The 18,182-nt window shown below is 41.3% G+C and overlaps 1 protein-coding gene across 1 annotated transcript; it reads left to right on the forward strand.

Moving 5' to 3' along the window:
• Positions 1-235: 235 nt before the first annotated feature.
• Positions 236-13,080, forward strand: ZBTB1 (zinc finger and BTB domain containing 1; the record flags this gene model as incomplete). Its single annotated transcript, XM_082001056.1, has 2 exons — positions 236-2,127; positions 13,044-13,080. The coding sequence occupies 2 exons, from the start codon at positions 236-238 to the stop codon at positions 13,078-13,080; spliced, it is 1,929 nt and encodes a 642-aa protein (XP_081857182.1).
• Between the last annotated feature and the right edge of the window lie 5,102 nt (positions 13,081-18,182).

Raw genomic sequence — 18,182 nt, forward strand, 5'->3', positions numbered from 1 at the left:
TAAGTCTAGTGGTGAGAACATGGAATTATGGATGTTTTCACTGGCATCAATATTCGTGGTAGTCACCAGGAAGGATCTCCAGACAGGAAGCTGTACCACAAACCGTGTGAGAATAGGAAGATCTAGAGAAGAAAAAGATGGCAGTTCCTCCCTACGTTTAAGTACATTTTGCTTTTTGTGCTCATGATTTAACAGATGTCTTCTTCTTTATGCAGGGCTGTAATTGAAATACAAGATGGCAAGAACCAGCCACAGCAACTATGTCCTTCAGCAGCTAAACAACCAAAGAGAGTGGGGCTTTCTGTGCGACTGCTGTATTGCTATCGATGATATTTATTTTCAAGCACATAAAGCAGTTCTTGCTGCGTGCAGCTCCTATTTTAGGATGTTTTTTATGAACCACCAACACACTACAGCCCAGCTGAATCTAAGCAACATGAAGATTAGCGCTGAATGCTTTGATCTTATTTTACAGTTCATGTATTTAGGAAAAATTATGACAGCGCCTGCCAATTTTGAGCAATTTAAAGTGGCCATGAACTATTTACAGCTATATAATGTACCTGAATGTCTAGAAGATATACAGGATACAGACTCATCTAGTTTGAAATGTTCTTCTTCGGCTTCTAGCACCCAGAATAGTAAAATGATATTTGGCGTGAGAATGTATGAAGACACGCTTGCTAGAAATGGCAGCGAAGCAAACAGGTGGGGCATGGAGCCGCCAAGTTCAACAGTAAATACATCCCATAACAAAGAGCCTGATGAAGAAGCTTTGCAGCTCAGCAGCTTCCCCGAACAACTGTTTGATGTCTGCAAAAAAAGCACCACGTCCAAATTCTCTCACACAAAAGAGCGTGTGTCCCACTCACGGCGTTTTGGAAGAAGCTTCACCTGCGACAGCTGCGGGTTTAGTTTTAGCTGTGAAAAGCTACTGGATGAGCACGTGTTGTCGTGTACTAACAGGCATTCTTACCAAAGTGCCAGGTACTACAGTGCTGAAAAAATAGACTTTAATGAAAAGGAGACTACTTCTAAAATAATCTCCACACAAACAGAAAAATACAAGGGGGACTCAAGCCAAGCTGCGGATGATTCTTCGTCTCCCGTGTCAAACATCACAAGCAGAAAAAGCAGCACGGTTGCCTCCGAGACGTCAGGTGAAGAAGGAAGTAGAGCCTCTGAGAGGAAGAGAATTATCATCAAGATGGAACCAGAGGACAATCCTGCAGACGAGCTGAAGGATTTTAATATTATTAAGGTGACAGATAAAGACTGCAATGAGTCTTCTGACAATGACGACCTAGATGATGAACAGGAAGAGCCGCTTTACAGATACTATGTTGAGGAAGAGATCAGAGAGAAGAGAAATGCTCGGAAGACTTTAAAACCCCGTTTATCCATGGATGAGGATGAAAGAAAGTGTTTGAAAAGTCCACGGCACCTTAACAGGAAGGCTCCTTCAGTGCAGGAAGATGTGGAGAATGCTCCCTGTGAACTTTGTGGGCTAACAATCACCGAGGAAGATTTGTCCTCTCATTATTTATCCAAACACATAGAAAATATATGTGCTTGTGGCAAGTGTGGTCAAATACTGGTCAAAGGCAAGCAGTTACAGGACCATGCGCAGACCTGTGGAGAACCCCAGGATCTGACCATGAATGGTATCAGAAATTCCGAGGAGAAAATGGACTTGGAAGAAAACCCTGAGGAGCAGTCAGAAATAAGGGACATGATGTTTGCAGAGATGCTAGAGGACTTCAGGGACAGTCATTTCCAAATGAACAGCCTTCAAAAAAAACAGTTATACAAGCATTCTGCCTGTCCTTTCCGATGCCCTAATTGCAGTCAGCGTTTTGAAACTGAAAACCTAGTGGTTGAACATATGTCAAACTGCCTGGAGCAAGATCTGTTCAAGAACTCCATGATGGAAGAGAACGAGAGGGATCACAGACGTAAGCATTTCTGCAATCTTTGTGGGAAAGGATTTTATCAGCGTTGCCACTTGCGGGAACACTATACCGTTCATACCAAGGAAAAACAGTTTGTTTGTCAGACATGTGGGAAGCAGTTCTTAAGAGAGCGCCAGTTGCGGCTCCACAATGATATGCACAAAGGCATGGCCAGGTATGTCTGTTCCATTTGTGATCAAGGAAACTTCCGAAAACATGACCATGTACGGCATATGATATCTCACTTATCAGCTGGAGAGACTATATGCCAGGTCTGCTTTCAGATATTCCCAAATAATGAGCAACTGGAGCAGCACATGGATGTTCATCTGTATACATGTGGAGTATGTGGAGCAAAATTTAATTTGAGGAAAGATATGAGATCTCACTATAATGCCAAGCATTTGAAAAGAACATAAGCGTAAACATACTGTTAAAGCATTAAGTTGGCAGCAGAGAGAACACCAAAGCAAGGCATACAGTATAGTAGACAAAAATTTAAAAAAAAAAAAAGTCTCTTTTTTATTTTTTTTTTTAAGACCCTCCTAACCATAGGTGTCTATTTAGGCTCATTAAGTATATAGCTTTGAAAAGCATCATGTGTTTAATTATTACATTTTCACTGTTTCCTAATATCAGTTTCTGTTCTTAATTTTATTGTTTTACTAAGTAGATATACAAATCATTATTTTTAAACTGTAGATTAAAAGCACAATGTTACCCCTTCACTGACTGCTATTAAACAGTTCTCGGATCCATGTCCGTAAGATGAGTGCTTTAATATTTCCATGTCTTGTTTCTTCACGTGAAAATTTTAGATCACAGCAATTAATGTGCAAGAGCATAATTGTTCATAATCCCCAAATTAATTTTCAAAATGAAAAAAAAAAAAACAAACCCAAAAACCCAATGCCAAGAAATAGTCCTTTGCTCTCTGACTCTGCTGTAAGGGCAGAGCTGGCTGTCTTGGTCCTCTGCTTCTTGGCTTTGTTGGAACGTGCGTCCCAGGGGTGAGAGCACGTAGGCTCAGTTAAACCTTGCAGACTTGGACTGGTGTGTGCAAAGGGAAAGGGAGTTGATGACTGTTGGGATAACCGAGGAGTTCCCAGCAGGGTGGTCATTTTTCAGACGCAAAGTCCTAGCACAACTGTACAACTGACGTTGGCCTTTCATTTTCTGTCTGTACCTACGTGGGTATATATAACCTGCTTATGCTAATACACGAGGGAAGAGTGGCTGTGGCGGGTTGCTAGGAATGCAGAATGGCGATGCGCGTTGAAGACTGCATTTCTCAGCCTAGCTGTAAATGGTGCCTTGCTGCTTGTGTTGGCAAGTTAAAAGCGGGATGGGTGTGAAGATAGTCCCATTGTTTGGGTGGGGAGGGGAAGGGGGAGTGTGGCTCATGTGAACGTTAGTTTTTTTGTTTCTTGTTTTCATGCTACTTTCTGAATGTTCTGTTTTTTAACAAGAATATAACAAGAAAAGACTGCAGAGTTTGCTTAATAAATGTAAAGACATTTTATGCCTTTTAAGATTCCTTTCTGATTCTAGTATAGCCCTAATCTGCGCAGCTTGTCTCTTAATTTAATTGAATTTAAAAATCTTACTAAGTACCAGCTGACATCAATTCAGTGAGGCAGTTTGGCCTTTGAGAAAATGACTGGCTTTGACTCTTAGGCACCAGCTGTCGAAACATTTGTTAAATGCGTGATTTTTAATGGGGGGAGGAAAGGATCCTAATATGTAATGGTGGTGAAAACTATACAAAACCAAAACCTAGCAGTACTTCCTCCCAGCAGATCTCACTTTATCGAAGAGGCTAGTCATGCTATTTCCAACTGAGCCGTGGAGGGAGGAAAGCCATTTAGATCAGCAGTTAAGGCAGTTGGACTAGATGATCGTTGTAGGTCACTTCCCACAGAAATACTCTATTCTGTCACCTCGTGCACCAGGGCTGGGGTTGAGAATAGGAGCCAGGAGCTGAGGGTCTAGTCGCGGCTTTCATGTGCTTTCACTCGCTGTCGGAGTTGAGTTTTGATCCTTTGTTGTTTCTTGGGGATTACAAGGGGTACCGAGCTTTAACGTTAGGCTATTTAGAGACATTAATACAGTTCAGAATCTCCACTGTAACTATTTAAATTAGTATGAATTGCCTTGCATTTATTCAGTTTTAAATGTGCATTAGAATTTCTCTTGATTGGTAGACACGTGCGTTTCTGCAGTGATGGAGAAGGACCACACCACTAGCCGCGGTCCTGAGCCGGCGGCTGGCTCCCCGGGCACCGCCTGCTTTGGGTGCGGTTCGGGCCTTTAGCGTTTTGCTGTAGCTGCTCAGTCCGATGTTTTCTTGTATGATGCTGAAGCCAGCCAAGTCCTGAATAACGCTGGGGCCAAACCCAAGACTATGGACATGAATGCACTCCGACATTTCAGTTCATTCAGAGCTTCCCCCATCTTAGGATTTATTGCGCATTCCCCATTCCAACCCGGACTGAAGCTCAGTATGTAAAGAATAAGCAGGACAGGTATTTTAACACTTTTAGCTCTGGAATCAGTGCTAAGGTGATTATAAGACTTCCAAAGACAAAATACGTAACGATAATGATCGTCTTAGAGATGAAGTAGGTAGTCAAGTGCTGTAGTGGAAGCGTTGGAGAGGTTAATACACAGCACACAGTTCTCTGACATGCAGGTTATCCCTTACGGTATCGGCTATGGCTGGACTGGGAAGAGCAGCCAAGGGAAGTGAGGGAGAGCTGGAGGGCACTGGGGGAGTTGGCAGAAGAGTCTTGTGGCGCTGGGGGAGTGGGAAGGCCAAGTGGGAGAGGAGATCCTGCGTGGGAGGGAGTGGTGATGGCTGGGGGGGCAGGATTAGAGCTGCGCAGTGGGAAGCAAATCCCAAAGGTGGCTTGGAGGGGGTGGCTGGGGAGTGGATAAAATGTCCTGTAGATGCCTGTGAGACCAGAGGGAGAATGACTCAGCTTGGCTGGGAGAGCTGCCGGCCTGGGTGATGAGCTCACTACGGCACAGACTCGGAGTGCGGACTCTGTACCAAGTGCAGCCGGCTCCGTGCTGGAAGGACTGCAGTGGCGCAGCAAAGCCTAGATTAAAGACCTTGTTGAAAAGAAGGAGGTGACCTCTGCGAACTAAGAGATTGTTCCTGAATACAGTGAAGGGCTAAGGGCGATTTATGGTGACTCCTGCTCAGGGTCAGGAGCCCTTGTTCACAATGTATTGGTCTGAACTTGACCCAAAAACGTTCCACCAAAAAAGGTACTTCCTAGTGTAAGTAGACCTGCCAACTACAGAAGTTAAATGGAGGATTTGGGAATGATGGTATTTATGTGTACTACCTAACTTTATAAACATCCTGGAATACCTTTGTTTTTCAATTATAAGCTGTGTTGTAGTCTTTCAATGAAAAGTTTGTTAAACCTTTCCAACTGAACTTGAATTAATGTTTTTTCCTGTTCTCGTGAAACAAAACCCACTGGCCTTGGAGTTCATGTGTATGAACATCCAGACTAAAGCTCCAAAAGAGCATGAATTGCACTGCAGGGGGTCTCAAGAGCGGATCTATGTGTACATAGGCAGCGAAAACCATAATAACTGAAGTAGCCCAAAAAATGATCAAGGGGAGTAGAGGAGAACAAATCAATGGTACTATGGCATAAACAAGACAGCCTGGCTTGCAAGTAGATGGGGAGAGTGTTAATGGTGACGTGTAAAAGCATGTAGGGGAACAGCATGGGACTATTCAAGAAAAGGCCTGGAGTGACAGCAGGAATTCGGCTGCTGTGAACAAGGAGAAGGGGTTGGTGCTGAGGCAGCCTGGGGCTGGTCACTCCTGAGGACAGGGCTGTTCTCCCCAGCATGGGACAACATCTGCAGGAGACTGAAATGATGGTGTTTCAGTGCTCCTGCCTCATAAGAATTTCTTACTGTGGAGACGGAACGACAGCAGATCTGAAAAAAAAAATGGCAGTTACGATATCCTAAGAAGTCTTGCTGTTACTTGAAAGATGATGAAGGGGGAGCAAAAATACTTCATTTAGAGTTCTGTTTCCTCTAACAAATTTGTACTTTTCAGTCATCATAGTTCCTTTGCATCTCCTTACTGCACTACGTGGACTGTTAGAGTGTCAAAGCACTTAAGGATCTTTGAGAGTGGAGGTGTAAGAATATTGCATTCCACAAGGCGTAGCCAGAAAGAAAAAGGCTTGCTGGATGCTCTGACTTACACTTTTAAGTGATCTGCTATTCTTATTTTTGGAGGACCTCTCTCTCTTCTGTTGTTTTCCTCATTTTGGCGGTGGTTATAAGTACAGCCAGCCTAGCTCTTAGCTTTCAGGATTTTACTGGAAGTTAAAAAGAGGGAATTCATGAAGACCTGGAATGAGCTTCAAAGTATCACAAAAGCTGTCGAGCTTCTTTTTCAGTTTCAGAGGAGATGTCTCAAATGTTAAAAAAATACATATGTACTTGTAAATGCTTGTTGGCAACTTGTTAATTCAAAGAGAATTTACGTTTGTGTATAACGATAATTGTAGCCAACAAGTCTGTGGAGAAATCTTGATTTGAATAGATTAGATTATCACAGAATGTTAAGAATTTATGCTTTTATTAGGGGACTTCTGTATTTCATATTTTCTGTTAATGGAGAAAATACAGTTCAGCAAATTTTTCATTCAAAGATGAAGACAGAAAATGTACTGCCCTGGAGAATATATTAAAAATACATTTTTATAAACGTGAATACTTTGGCTACACTACTGTGTTTGAACACACTAGTGCTGAACCATCAAGAGTAGCTATCTGGGCTGTTGCTGAGGACGTGAGTTTGCTTCTGCAGGCAGTGCCACCTTCAGCACCAGCAGCCCCTTCCTCCTCCCCACTTGGTCTCAGCTCTCACATCCCCTGTGTGCCACCCTCTCCGTTGTCAGAAAGCACACATTTATGTAGCTTCACAACGAACCGCATCAAACAACGGGCTTTTTTTATTCCTTGTGAGGCTGGTTTTTGGCTGGGTCGTTTCCCCGCTGTGCTTCCCTCTCCGCTCTATGTCCAGTCTTGTGCTAGCGCAACAGAAGGGGTGGCACGAGGGGAGAAACGAGGGGCTGGGAGGGGGCTCCTTTGCCTAAACGAGCTGTGGCAGAACTCGGAGCACATGCCGAGCTTAAGTCGGTCTCTGTCTCCCCCAAGCACCCTCGTGGAAGCTGAACTCTTACATTCAACTCCCGTTTCCTGATAAGGAAAAAAGGCAGCCCAGCCTCTGGCATACAAATGAGACACATCTATGCTATCTGCCCTCTTTATAAGAACTGGAAACCTTCCTGCGTTCAGCTCACCCCTCAAATATGCTCTGGAGCTTTCTTAGTCTTTCTGGAAACAGTGCGTAGCGCTCCACACCACTGGGTTCGTGTGGCTGGCCTGGCCCGAGGCCAGGAACGCACTGGGCCCCTCGTCTGGCCCAGCACCAGGAATGGCTCCCACCTCCCCCTGCTCTTCGTGCCCTCCAGCTCCGGGCCCAGATGCTGCCCGCACGCTCGGCCGCTGGGCCCCGCGCTCCTGCTGCCCGGTGCCCTGCGCCGCTCACAGCGTGCTGGGCGTCGCGATAAGGGCGGACTGTCATCTCATATTTGGTCTAATGCTGAAAGCTCAGGATAATTCCTTGCTAAGTTAAGGAGATGCTGGCACTATCTGTTGCTGTCCCCGTGTGCCTGCTTCTAAGTGCTTCCTAATCTGAAAGGGTTAAAAATCAAATATTCTGAGTTCCCTCATTCTCAGTTGGTTTGATGCTTGTCACAGACTTAAAGACTTTACGAGATGAAGCATGACTAATATAAAGTCTGCTGAAGGCTAGAAATCAGGAAAATGTTTTTAAAAGCTGACATTTCTGTAGTTCTCGGCTATTCTCACACAGTTTTCTGTGTGCTCTTTCCAACTTCCAAAAAGCTCCTAAAATACTGCTGTGCAGTGTATTCTTGAGAAGTGTTAGTAGGCTGAGATTTTGAAGGGGGAAGATGCCAAAAAACAGGACACATTTTATAAATTAAGTGTCTTCTGCCACTTTTACAGTCACTTCTACAATTCTGGAATTAATTGTGATTTTATTTTTTCATGCCGAAAGACAAATCTTAATTCTTTAAAGGGCAACAGAGCTCATGACTCAGGAGTCAGTTCATCATGACTATAAATATTCAGCCCTGAAACAAACAGTCCATGTTCCTTTTCATGTACTTGGATGACCAGTGCCAACTTTACAAGAGAAATGCTATTGGATCTTTCTTTGGGTTATTTTTGCCCTCGAATGTCTTGTAGTTGGTTTTGGTTTTTTATTTAAGTCATAGGAAAACAATTGTGCATCAGGCTTTTAGAGAAACTGTTTTCAGTAATTTGCACACACTCCCTATCTAAAAGTAGTTGAAAAATATATTTTAAAGTTTCATATTAATGGATTCAAGGGCGCATAACAAAATTACGAGATGAGAAATCAGCAGATAGTCCAAAGCCAGATTTTGACTGTTTGTTTTGTGTAGCTAGCGTGGCACACCTCACCCCAAGAACCTAGAATTTCAGAAGTGGTCAGTATCTTTGATTCTCTTGCAAGAAAATGAAAAGGTTTAATCCTTTCCTGTGCCTTCTGGCATACTAAAACGATGATAGTAAATCTTCCTGCAGCTACAACCACAAAAACAATTCTGCATCTAGCATTTCCTATGGGAGAGAAAAAAAATGGGCCCTTTCAGAGCTGTTCAAGAATTTCCCTCTTTGATGAAGTCCTCATGCAGCTATTGTTTTTACTCAAACTCAGCTGTGATTTGCATCAATGAGATTTTGACGTCTACTTTTTTTTAGTGGTTGCAAATAAGAGATGATCTCAGATAAATATGTCTTGTGGTTCTGTAGACATCCCCAAGACTGCTGACAGGGAATGAGAAGACAGCACTCCTTATCAGCCTCCAAATCCTGGAAGCTGTGTGGATTGTGGAAAATCCAGTGGAAATCAGACTGTCTGCAAATCCTTGGGTTCTCAACATGTCTGTCAGGCAAAGTGCCACCAGTGTCAGCAGTTGCCAGGGTCTCTGCAGCAGCGTTGCCAACATGAAAGATGCAAAAATCAGTCTTTCCTCATCTCCCCTGATGACAAGGTTGCTATTTTAAAAATTCATCCTTTTGGCTCTTCTGTTTGCCTTCTGTTTTTTTCAAATAGGAAGATGTGCTTTCTTCCTGTTTTAAAGCAACAACTAGGGCTAAGAATTTGCCTGTTTTACTAGTTCTCACATGTTCAATGAACCTACACAACTCAGTAATACCTATTCTCTCCTTTTTTAGGTAACCATCCCACTACATTGGGGATGGTCACCAGAGGGACTTCTGACTCCCCAGAAAATGAATGGGAGAAATAATATAATGTCCTTCACTCCATGGCAAAAGCCCTAAGACCATGAAAGCTTGTGGAAATGCAGATACACTGGCTAAAAATAGACTTTGCTGAATACCATAGATTACTTTTGGTTTTGGCAATAGATACACCAGGCTTCTGGTATCGGTTAAGCTCCTTCCTTTTACACAAGTCATATGCTAAAGATGGTGGCTCTGTTTCCTCCCTGCCTATGGGGCTCCGACTGGTACCTACAGGTCGAGAGTCCTAGCTACTAAACTACTGAGGTTCTGCTTTCTAGCTATTGGTTATTTATTTATACTAGGTGGAAACATTTTTAAGAGATGAAATCTAGAATATCCCTCCTTCAGGAAAAGGACAGATACAGTAGTATTGTAGAAGGAGGAAATACAGGGATCCCTTGAAACTGATGAAGAAATTGTCTTCGTACATCCCACAGCTCAGGAGAGATCTTGGATCTCTGACCTGCGTTGCTATCAGGTAGATTAAATATAATTTGTGTACACTTACATACTCTGCAAAACACGACACTGGCACAGTCCGCGTGCCTGGAAGAATGAGGATTAGCCCCACCTAGTCTGCTTTCAGATGGGTTGTGTTTCAGATGGGTTAGGTTTTACTGGCTGGTGGTAACATGGTCAGGTCTGCCAGAAAAGACAGAGGTCCCTGAAGAACAATAACTTAAAAACTGAAAAAGAAGTTAATTAAGACACAAGAAATCTTACAGTAATTGTTACAGTTCTTTCATCTTTAGTTTGCTGTGCAGACAAAGAGTTAAATAGTTTAAAGGCAGTTTCCTTTGGAGAGTGTTTATTTGATCAAGTTCAGTGTGGCTTAGACCCCAAATAGAAATACTAGCTTCAAACAGAGCACTACTATGAAAGTAGGAACAGTCTGTGGCCTTCCAGACCTCACAAGCTAAGTTGGTTTGTTACACAGAGTCAAAACAAAGATGTCCCTTAAAACACATATACATTAACTCAGTGTATTTCACGCATCCCCACCTTTTATCTCAGATCTGCTTTTCCCCCCAGTCATGGGGTCTGTGCCAGTCACCGAGATCCTGGACGAACTATAGACTTCTTAGCAAAAAGCATCTATGGTGTGATTGGACCATCCAAGCTACTTAGATCATTAGTGAACAGGCTTTGAGTGCTACTGCTCCTATTCACTAAGCTTGAAGTACTACATCTTTTGGATTTTGGAACAGTGCTTATCTTTGCTTCTTGAGTCCCCTTACGTTGCAGAAAGCAGGGTGAGGAAGAACTCAGCGGCTGCTTCTCTTTTAAATGGAGCTTGGAAGACCTTGTTAGCTGGGGGGGTGTTGACTTTTTGGTTTTTTCGGGTCCTTAGCTGGCTGAATCTTCAGACTTCTAACAAATGTGCTAAGCATTAAAAAAGCATCATTAATATATGATGAGATACGCTGAGTTCAGCCACTTAATATAACAGTCAAACCCATACAGATACTATTAGTACAGGAACCTGATATCATGCCAAATCTGGAGAGTTATCTTTGATCTATCTCCAGATCCTCCTTTTATTTGTAAACATCCAGCTAATCACAGACTTCCTCTGACTTTTATGAAGTGGAAGAAGCTGCATCCTTTGTGACATCTCCGAAGGCTGTAACTTCGCAGACGTTCCCGCATTTGTGTGACGGGGAGCTATGAGCTCCATCTGGTGGCTAGCTGGAAACACGCACTTTTCTCTTTAAAAAGCTCAGACTTTTCCACCGTTGAGCAGAGTTTACTGTGTGAAGAGTGAAGCAGATCCTCTTGCAGCTGGGCATTCCTAAAACAACTTCTGTTTTTAGGGTAGCTGGAGGATTTTAGAGTCTGGGAGGAGGGCACAACATTTTAACCTCTAATCTAGCTCACTGTGGGTGAAAAGCTATTTCCAATGCTAGCAGTTCTCTGGTGTTCACAGTTCTGTATGTACACCACACCACCACAGTTGGCACTGATTAACAGTATTTTTGCAGTCTCATCGGAAAAATCTGATTTAATACTCACAGGCAGCCCACCTTCCCACACTTAGAGGTGGTCCCACACAGCATAGTCGGTGTATTTGAGGGTGGTGGTGCAGAGAAACTCAGTCACGCCGCATGAGCTGTGTATGATCGGCAAATAACAGAGACCTTTGACTGTAAAATGCAGGCTGGCATCTTAATAAATGGCAATGTTAAACACTGATGTTGCCTGGGGAAAAATAATGTTCACATGAAGACTGTAGTGAGAATACCATTTTTTCTCCTTTGTTAGTTTACAAACAAAAAAAGGCATTTCCTGACCTTTAAGCTAGTCAGCTGAGAGCTACTTTGAGGTAACAGCAGCAGTCCAATGAATTCCCCTCCAGGATTCGAAGAATGTGTTGGGTAGACACATGGACTTGATGCCAGAACCAGCAGTACTTTGAAGCTAGCAGTTTGCCCAAGACCTGCTTCCCCATGTTCACATCGCCCTCCTGGCATGAAACAAAAGCTGTTTGTCCCAGATTGCTTTTTTGCCCACCATCAAATATGTGACAGGGCACAGAGGGCAGACATAATATACAAACAATTCTGGGCCTGGCTTTGAGGGCCTGGCCACATGTCACACGGGGCAGCCTGTAATGCCTATGCACTGGAGTGTGGAGCACCACTCTCGAGGCTTTCCTCTCAAAGGTGCGCCAGGAAATTCAGCTCTGAGCTGGCCTTGAGGATGCTCTAGCAGGTAAGTAATGGAGACAGCTGATAAACCTGGCTTCACATGCAGCCTTGAAGCCTTTCCTGCTCTGCAGGGTAGACACAACCACTTGGTCCAGGGCTGCCATAATGTGCATAGAAACATCGAGTGTAAATTAGCCAGAAGTGGGACAATCGTATACTTCCTACAATGGGTTTTACATATCCAGAGAAATAAGTCAGTGTCCCATGAAAAACAACCCTGATGATTGTCTTTAAGAGTTACAACCACATGTTTCCAATTTCTTGACTGTTCATATTGGGTACAAAGCTGCTCATATTTGTCATATATTAGTCTGGTCCAAAGGGACTTACAGGAATTGTAAATATTTATATAATTTATCTGCCTTTAACCTAAAATAAGAATTTGGGGGGGGATATGAAGTAAATATATAACAGTTACCTCTGAATTAGGCAAGGAAAAAGCAACCAAGCAACCAAACAACCAGAAGCAAATATGAAGCAGTAAGAAGTATTCCAGGCTGGGTGTGTTCCAAGCTATGAGAAGTCCAGGCTGAGGGGAAATAGTATTCGTGCAATTTTTTCAGCATCCACTAAGCCAAACCATAAACCACTGCTGGAAAGTAACACATACAGTATCAAAAATAGCTTCTGGGAGGCTTGGGAAGTAAAGTTTTCCTTCAGCAATTCTTAAGCTATTTTGAAAATGGAAGGCAAAGGAGAAAGAAGCCAACAGAAGTTTCTGAAACACGATCAAAACATTGTTTAAGGTTAAGTTGTGGCTATTGGTGGGGTAGGGGTTGAAGGAAACGAACTGCATGGCTTTTAAACAGAGTTCCCGACTCTGGTGGGTGCTCTGCATATAACTGAAGGATGGGTATTTAAAGCAAAACCACACCATAGTGAGGTGGGAGGGACCACGTCATGCTAGCAAATACAGTACTGGAGTGTGGGCTTCTGACTTTTAATATTTTTCTTGCATTTCTTTTCTGCATGGCAGTAGTGAAATAGGGACTTCTAAGCTTCTGAACAACTGAGAGAACCAGGTTTGAAGAAGACATGAGGAAGAACTGGTCGGCAAAAGATCTCATAAAAACTCAGAACTGCGTGTGCCAGATCTGAATTGGCACCACCTTTGCTTTTTTGACATACTGCAGCAGTCGCAAAAGGCACCAAAGCAGTCAAATTAGAACATGCAGTAAAAGTTGTTTTGGACTCTTCTCTGTATATAAAACTTACTTCCTTGTGACTATTATTTACACCTGTTAAAAACAAATTTGAAGTCTTCTTTCATGGAGCAGACAGCCAAAAGAGGCAGATGCCAGGTGTTAAGGGCTGCACTGAAATGAGTTTGCAGAATTTGCTATTCACGTGCTGGAGTGCTCCTTTTCTGAAATGAGGCTTCTTAGAGTTTCTGTCAAAAACTGTTTAGAATTTTAGTTCAAGCATTAGAAGTGTATACTCGTGAACTAAAACATGTATTTTCAGACAGTTACAATGCTAAGCTATCAAGTGTTTAAAAAGAGGGGAAAAAAATTTAATCTGGAGTACAAGGTGAAATAAAACATCTTGAAAACTGAGGACAGAGGGTCCCTGAGGAAGGACAGGATGGTGAGAAAGATCCAGCTGACCTGATTCCCCCTGCTGCTGTGATCGTCATTTGCAAGCTGAAGAGGACCTTCCATGGAGCACAGTGCTTGTATGTGGAGAGTAAAGAAATGGTTCTCTGGTCTTATTACAAGAATGGCAAAAAATTTTTACCAACAAGGAGATGAGTAAATGTGAAATAATCTTCACAGGGCAGAGGGTGCACCTTGTTCTGGATCTAAGCCTTGCAAAAGCTGGCTTTTGAAGAGGAGAATCAGGCATTCATGTTTAGATTTGTGCATTTTAGGAATCCTAATGTTTCCAGCTAAATCAATGGGGAAAAAAAACCCCTAACCAAAAAAACCAAGGCAGTAAATGTTTCAAATTAGGGCCAGCATGGATTAAAAAACCACTAATTTCTTTTTCTTCCCCCAGACAACAGTGGATCAGATTGAGACATATAAGCAGAGTAAATGTGCTGATCTATATGCTGCTGTAGTTATGCATCTTACTAATTTTACTCATGACTATAAAAGGATGTTTCATTGCTCAGTATAACTGTTATCTCAAGAAGAGTCTGTCTATAATTTTATTTATAATTGGCATCATTTTCATTGCTGTTGTTATGAAGTGTGTAAAATATTGTCTGTATTGCAGCTTGTATAGGGCATGTGTCTGTGCTTGCTTTATTCTTTTTGAGTTTATAAAGTTGCTATACAAATGCAAGAAAAGATGTTCAGATATCTTTGAATGTGGTTGCTCAATCTAATTACATAGTCCCAAACATTTCAGCGTATGGATGCTGAAGGTATCATCGGCTCTGTTAACACATAACATTTTAAACACTAATATAGGCACTTTAAAAGCCTTCAGTGCAATATCAGAATGCCAACACTTCTGTCCCAGTAGCTGTGCTGGAACAAAGGAGAAGACAGTGAGTATCTGGGCAAAGCCGGATACCACTGGGGACTCAACAGGGAGAAGGCATAATAGAGCTGGGAAATCTAACAAAATGGGATGTCCTTTCCATAGAGAACAGGAAGGACTTTCATGGTAGGACCACCACAAAACAAAGGAGAGAAGGAAAATATGTTTATCGAATCACCTAAGATAGGCCTTCAACAGTATACTAAGCGTAGGACATCTAGAACAGGCTGTGACTGTTCTGTAACTTTAGTAATTACTTGTAGTCTATGTAGGGTATCAGTGAAGACATTCCAGATTAGTTTTCATCATCTTTAAAGCTTATTCTGTGCTTGGATATAGTATCTTTAATAAAATATTCTTACAAATCTGCTTATTATTCTCATTTAATTCCATCTTATACCTGAGTTAATAACAGTCCTGGCAGCAGGGTGAAGTACTAGTTACTACCTGCTTCATCTGCTTCTGCATTTTTCCCATTCACCTGCTAAGAACGACAAGAGGGAAAACTGAGATGAGATAGGTAAAAATCGAATAGGCATAGGAATGTGAAAATAAGAGAAATTTATAGCATCACTACAGTTCTATTACTATAAAAATTCTTCACAATCAGCATTTAAGTGAATCTGAGAGATCAATCAAATTACACTGATCTCCAAGTATGAAACATTGGTCTTTGCCTGTGTTTACAGTACACCATTCCCCTTGTTTAAGACTTATTATCATTTTCCAGCTTTACAGTTACTGTCAGTAATTACGGTATGTTGTTTAACCCCATTGACAGCAGTTCTAGACAAAATTCTCTGTTTTCATTTATGCACACCCTGGACCATGTAGAATATCCTTTTAATATCTTCAAACAAGACCAAGCAGAGTTCCACTTCAAGTATACTAGAAGATAAGATTAGAATTCAGAATAATCCTGGCAAGGTGCAGACATGACCTGAAAACATAAAATGTTATTTAATAGGAACAAGTGCAAGCTGGAATCATTGGCTGTGCAAGTAAAGGAACAGCTGCTTAATTTCCATTAAAAAGAAGCAATGTGTTATTTTGGATCAAATTCTGAAAATAAGTCTGCAACATCAGGCTGTTGCAAATAAAGGTAAAAACTGAAATGTCTAAACTCAAGTATAATCTGCTCCTTCAGAACTGCTAAGGCATGAGCTAGTAATGTCTCCAGTTTTGATCACAGCACTTGGGAAATAAGATTTAAGTTGCCTGCAGAAAATCCAGGGGAAAGCAATGAGAATGTCTAGAAGCTGAGAAAACTTTGCCTTTGAGCACAGACTGAATGATTTTAGGTCATCTTACAGAAGAGATGGTAGAAGAGAAACATGGTGATTTTCATATATATAAAAGCTGGTTGAAAAGAAATATAGAATAACATTTTCTCATTTCCACAATTGATAGGAATAGAAATAATTGCCTTAAATTGCAAGAAAGGAGATTTTCGGTTAGATTAAAAATAAGACTAAATGACTAAATAAGCTGCAGTTATAGGAAAGTAAAGAACCGACTGCCTAAAATCCACAGCACACCAGTTTATCTAGTTAGCACTAGTGATACTAACCTCAGCTTTTAATCATGCCTCAGCATACTGTAAGAAGTCTATGTAAATAAATGTGCTTTAAAACCACTTAATTATAAAATAATTATTCCTTGAAACATCAAGCATTAGTTTAATCAGTGTTAACAACTCCCACAAGTTTACTGAGTCTAATCTGAGGCAGCCTGTTTTGAGTTGTGAAATGGTGTAATCAGCTTTATTTTAAAAAATTAGCTCTGCAGATTACATGGAAAATCCTAAAAGTGTAATCTGAACATTAAAAACCCAGAAGGTGAATAAAGCCACATGTGTTTTTTAAGCTCATAATTTTAAACTAGGTTTATAATTTTAGGAGATCTGACTCATGATTTTTGAACTTCTGGTTTGGCAATACCAAATTACTGTACCCTATATTCTGCTGTTCTGAGTATTTCCATATTACTGATCATGCATTTGCCTAATTTGCTGAAAACATGTTATACTGATTTGCAGAACTTTATTTTGTTATTCACAAAAACAAAGGAACACTTATTTTAGAAAGATCATGTATTGTGGCTGCCTTTCAAATTAGAAATGAGCATCTGTGTGCAAAAAGGGGGGGTATATATAAAAACAAAATAACACAAAAAAGTTACATAGTTCCCCCACATACACTATGATTTTTAACACAACAGCACCTTGTCAGAAGAATCTGTTGCCATTTCATACACTGGTAGTTCTTGTCTGAATTCCAATTACTAGACATATATTCACCAATATAAATGAGATTAAGAATTTCAGTGATGAAAAGGTATTCTTACAAAGTATTATTCGTTCTTAGAACAGCTGTTGCATAGACTTTTCGGAACTGATTGCTGCATTATAAAATAATTCATTTATCCTCACCCAATACAATCTGATTTATGCAATTTTCTGGATAGTTTTACTAGGGAAACGGATATGAGGGAAATGGATACCAGAATTTAAGGTCTAAGAACTTCTAATTGTCAAACCTAAATAGACCATTGCATTGCATTAACTTTATAATTTTAATGATCCAAGTGGCTCATGTCTAATCAAACTGTAATTTGTGTGCACTCCTATTTTTATACTACATTGCCTTATGAAATACGCGGGGGAAAATCTTCCTTTTATCGAGATAAAGATAAGGGTTGAGTTCTCAGTTCTGCTCCTGATACTGCGCTCTTGCTTCACTGAAGAAATCTAAATATCATCTTCATTTCTGGCTGGATGGTGTAATGGAGAATAGCCTACAGCGCGTTACGTAACGCTGCCAAACAGGAGACATGGGTGCATTATCGATCCTAAACACAAATAAATGGATCAGAAAGAGGCCTGCTACTTCCAGAGGTGCTGACTTGCTGTTCTGGAAGGTACTATGAAAATATGGCTTACAGATTCAGGATGGGGGAATAACAGCGAATGTTTTGTTAAAGGGAAAATCAAACTTGTGCTGAAGTCCTCACCATAAAGCTCACTCTTTAATTTCTGAACCAGTCTGTTTGGCTCACCTATAACATGACTGCATATGAAGCAACATAAAAGAAAATCATGTGGCTCTTCCCATATGAGTGGATGACTGCATAGATGAGTTGGTTCATAAATTGTGCTGCAAGTCTTAGAGAACTGCTGACAAAAAGCAGGCTTGTAATAGCTCTGCTGAGAAGAGAGAATAAGTTTAATGAGGATTTAGAGGTTGCTCCCTCTAGGTAGACTGGACTTTCTCTAAGGACATTAGTAAAAGATGAGAGATGATGGCAAGAACATCACGTGAACTTCTGATTAGGAACAAAAGCTTGAAAAGCAGCTCAGACAGACCTATACATATCACTGTACAAGAAGAAAACAGCACCTGTGTGCTCAACTGGAAAAGAAATACTTCTGCAACAGGCTAAATGAAATACTTGGTAGCCTGAGTCTCCAGACATTTGATTTTTCCTGAGAATGGCCATGAGTGTGTCATTTACACCATTAGCATTAAAATGTTATGCTCATACATTCCTCCAAGATCTTTTCCCCAAATCTACTACAGCAAAACAACAATTCAAATGATGAAACAAATAGGACTGAGGGAGTACT

The sequence above is a fragment of the Phaethon aethereus genome, assembly GCF_964289735.1.
Source record: "Phaethon aethereus genome assembly, chromosome: 5".
NCBI classification, from domain to species: domain Eukaryota; kingdom Metazoa; phylum Chordata; class Aves; order Phaethontiformes; family Phaethontidae; genus Phaethon; species Phaethon aethereus.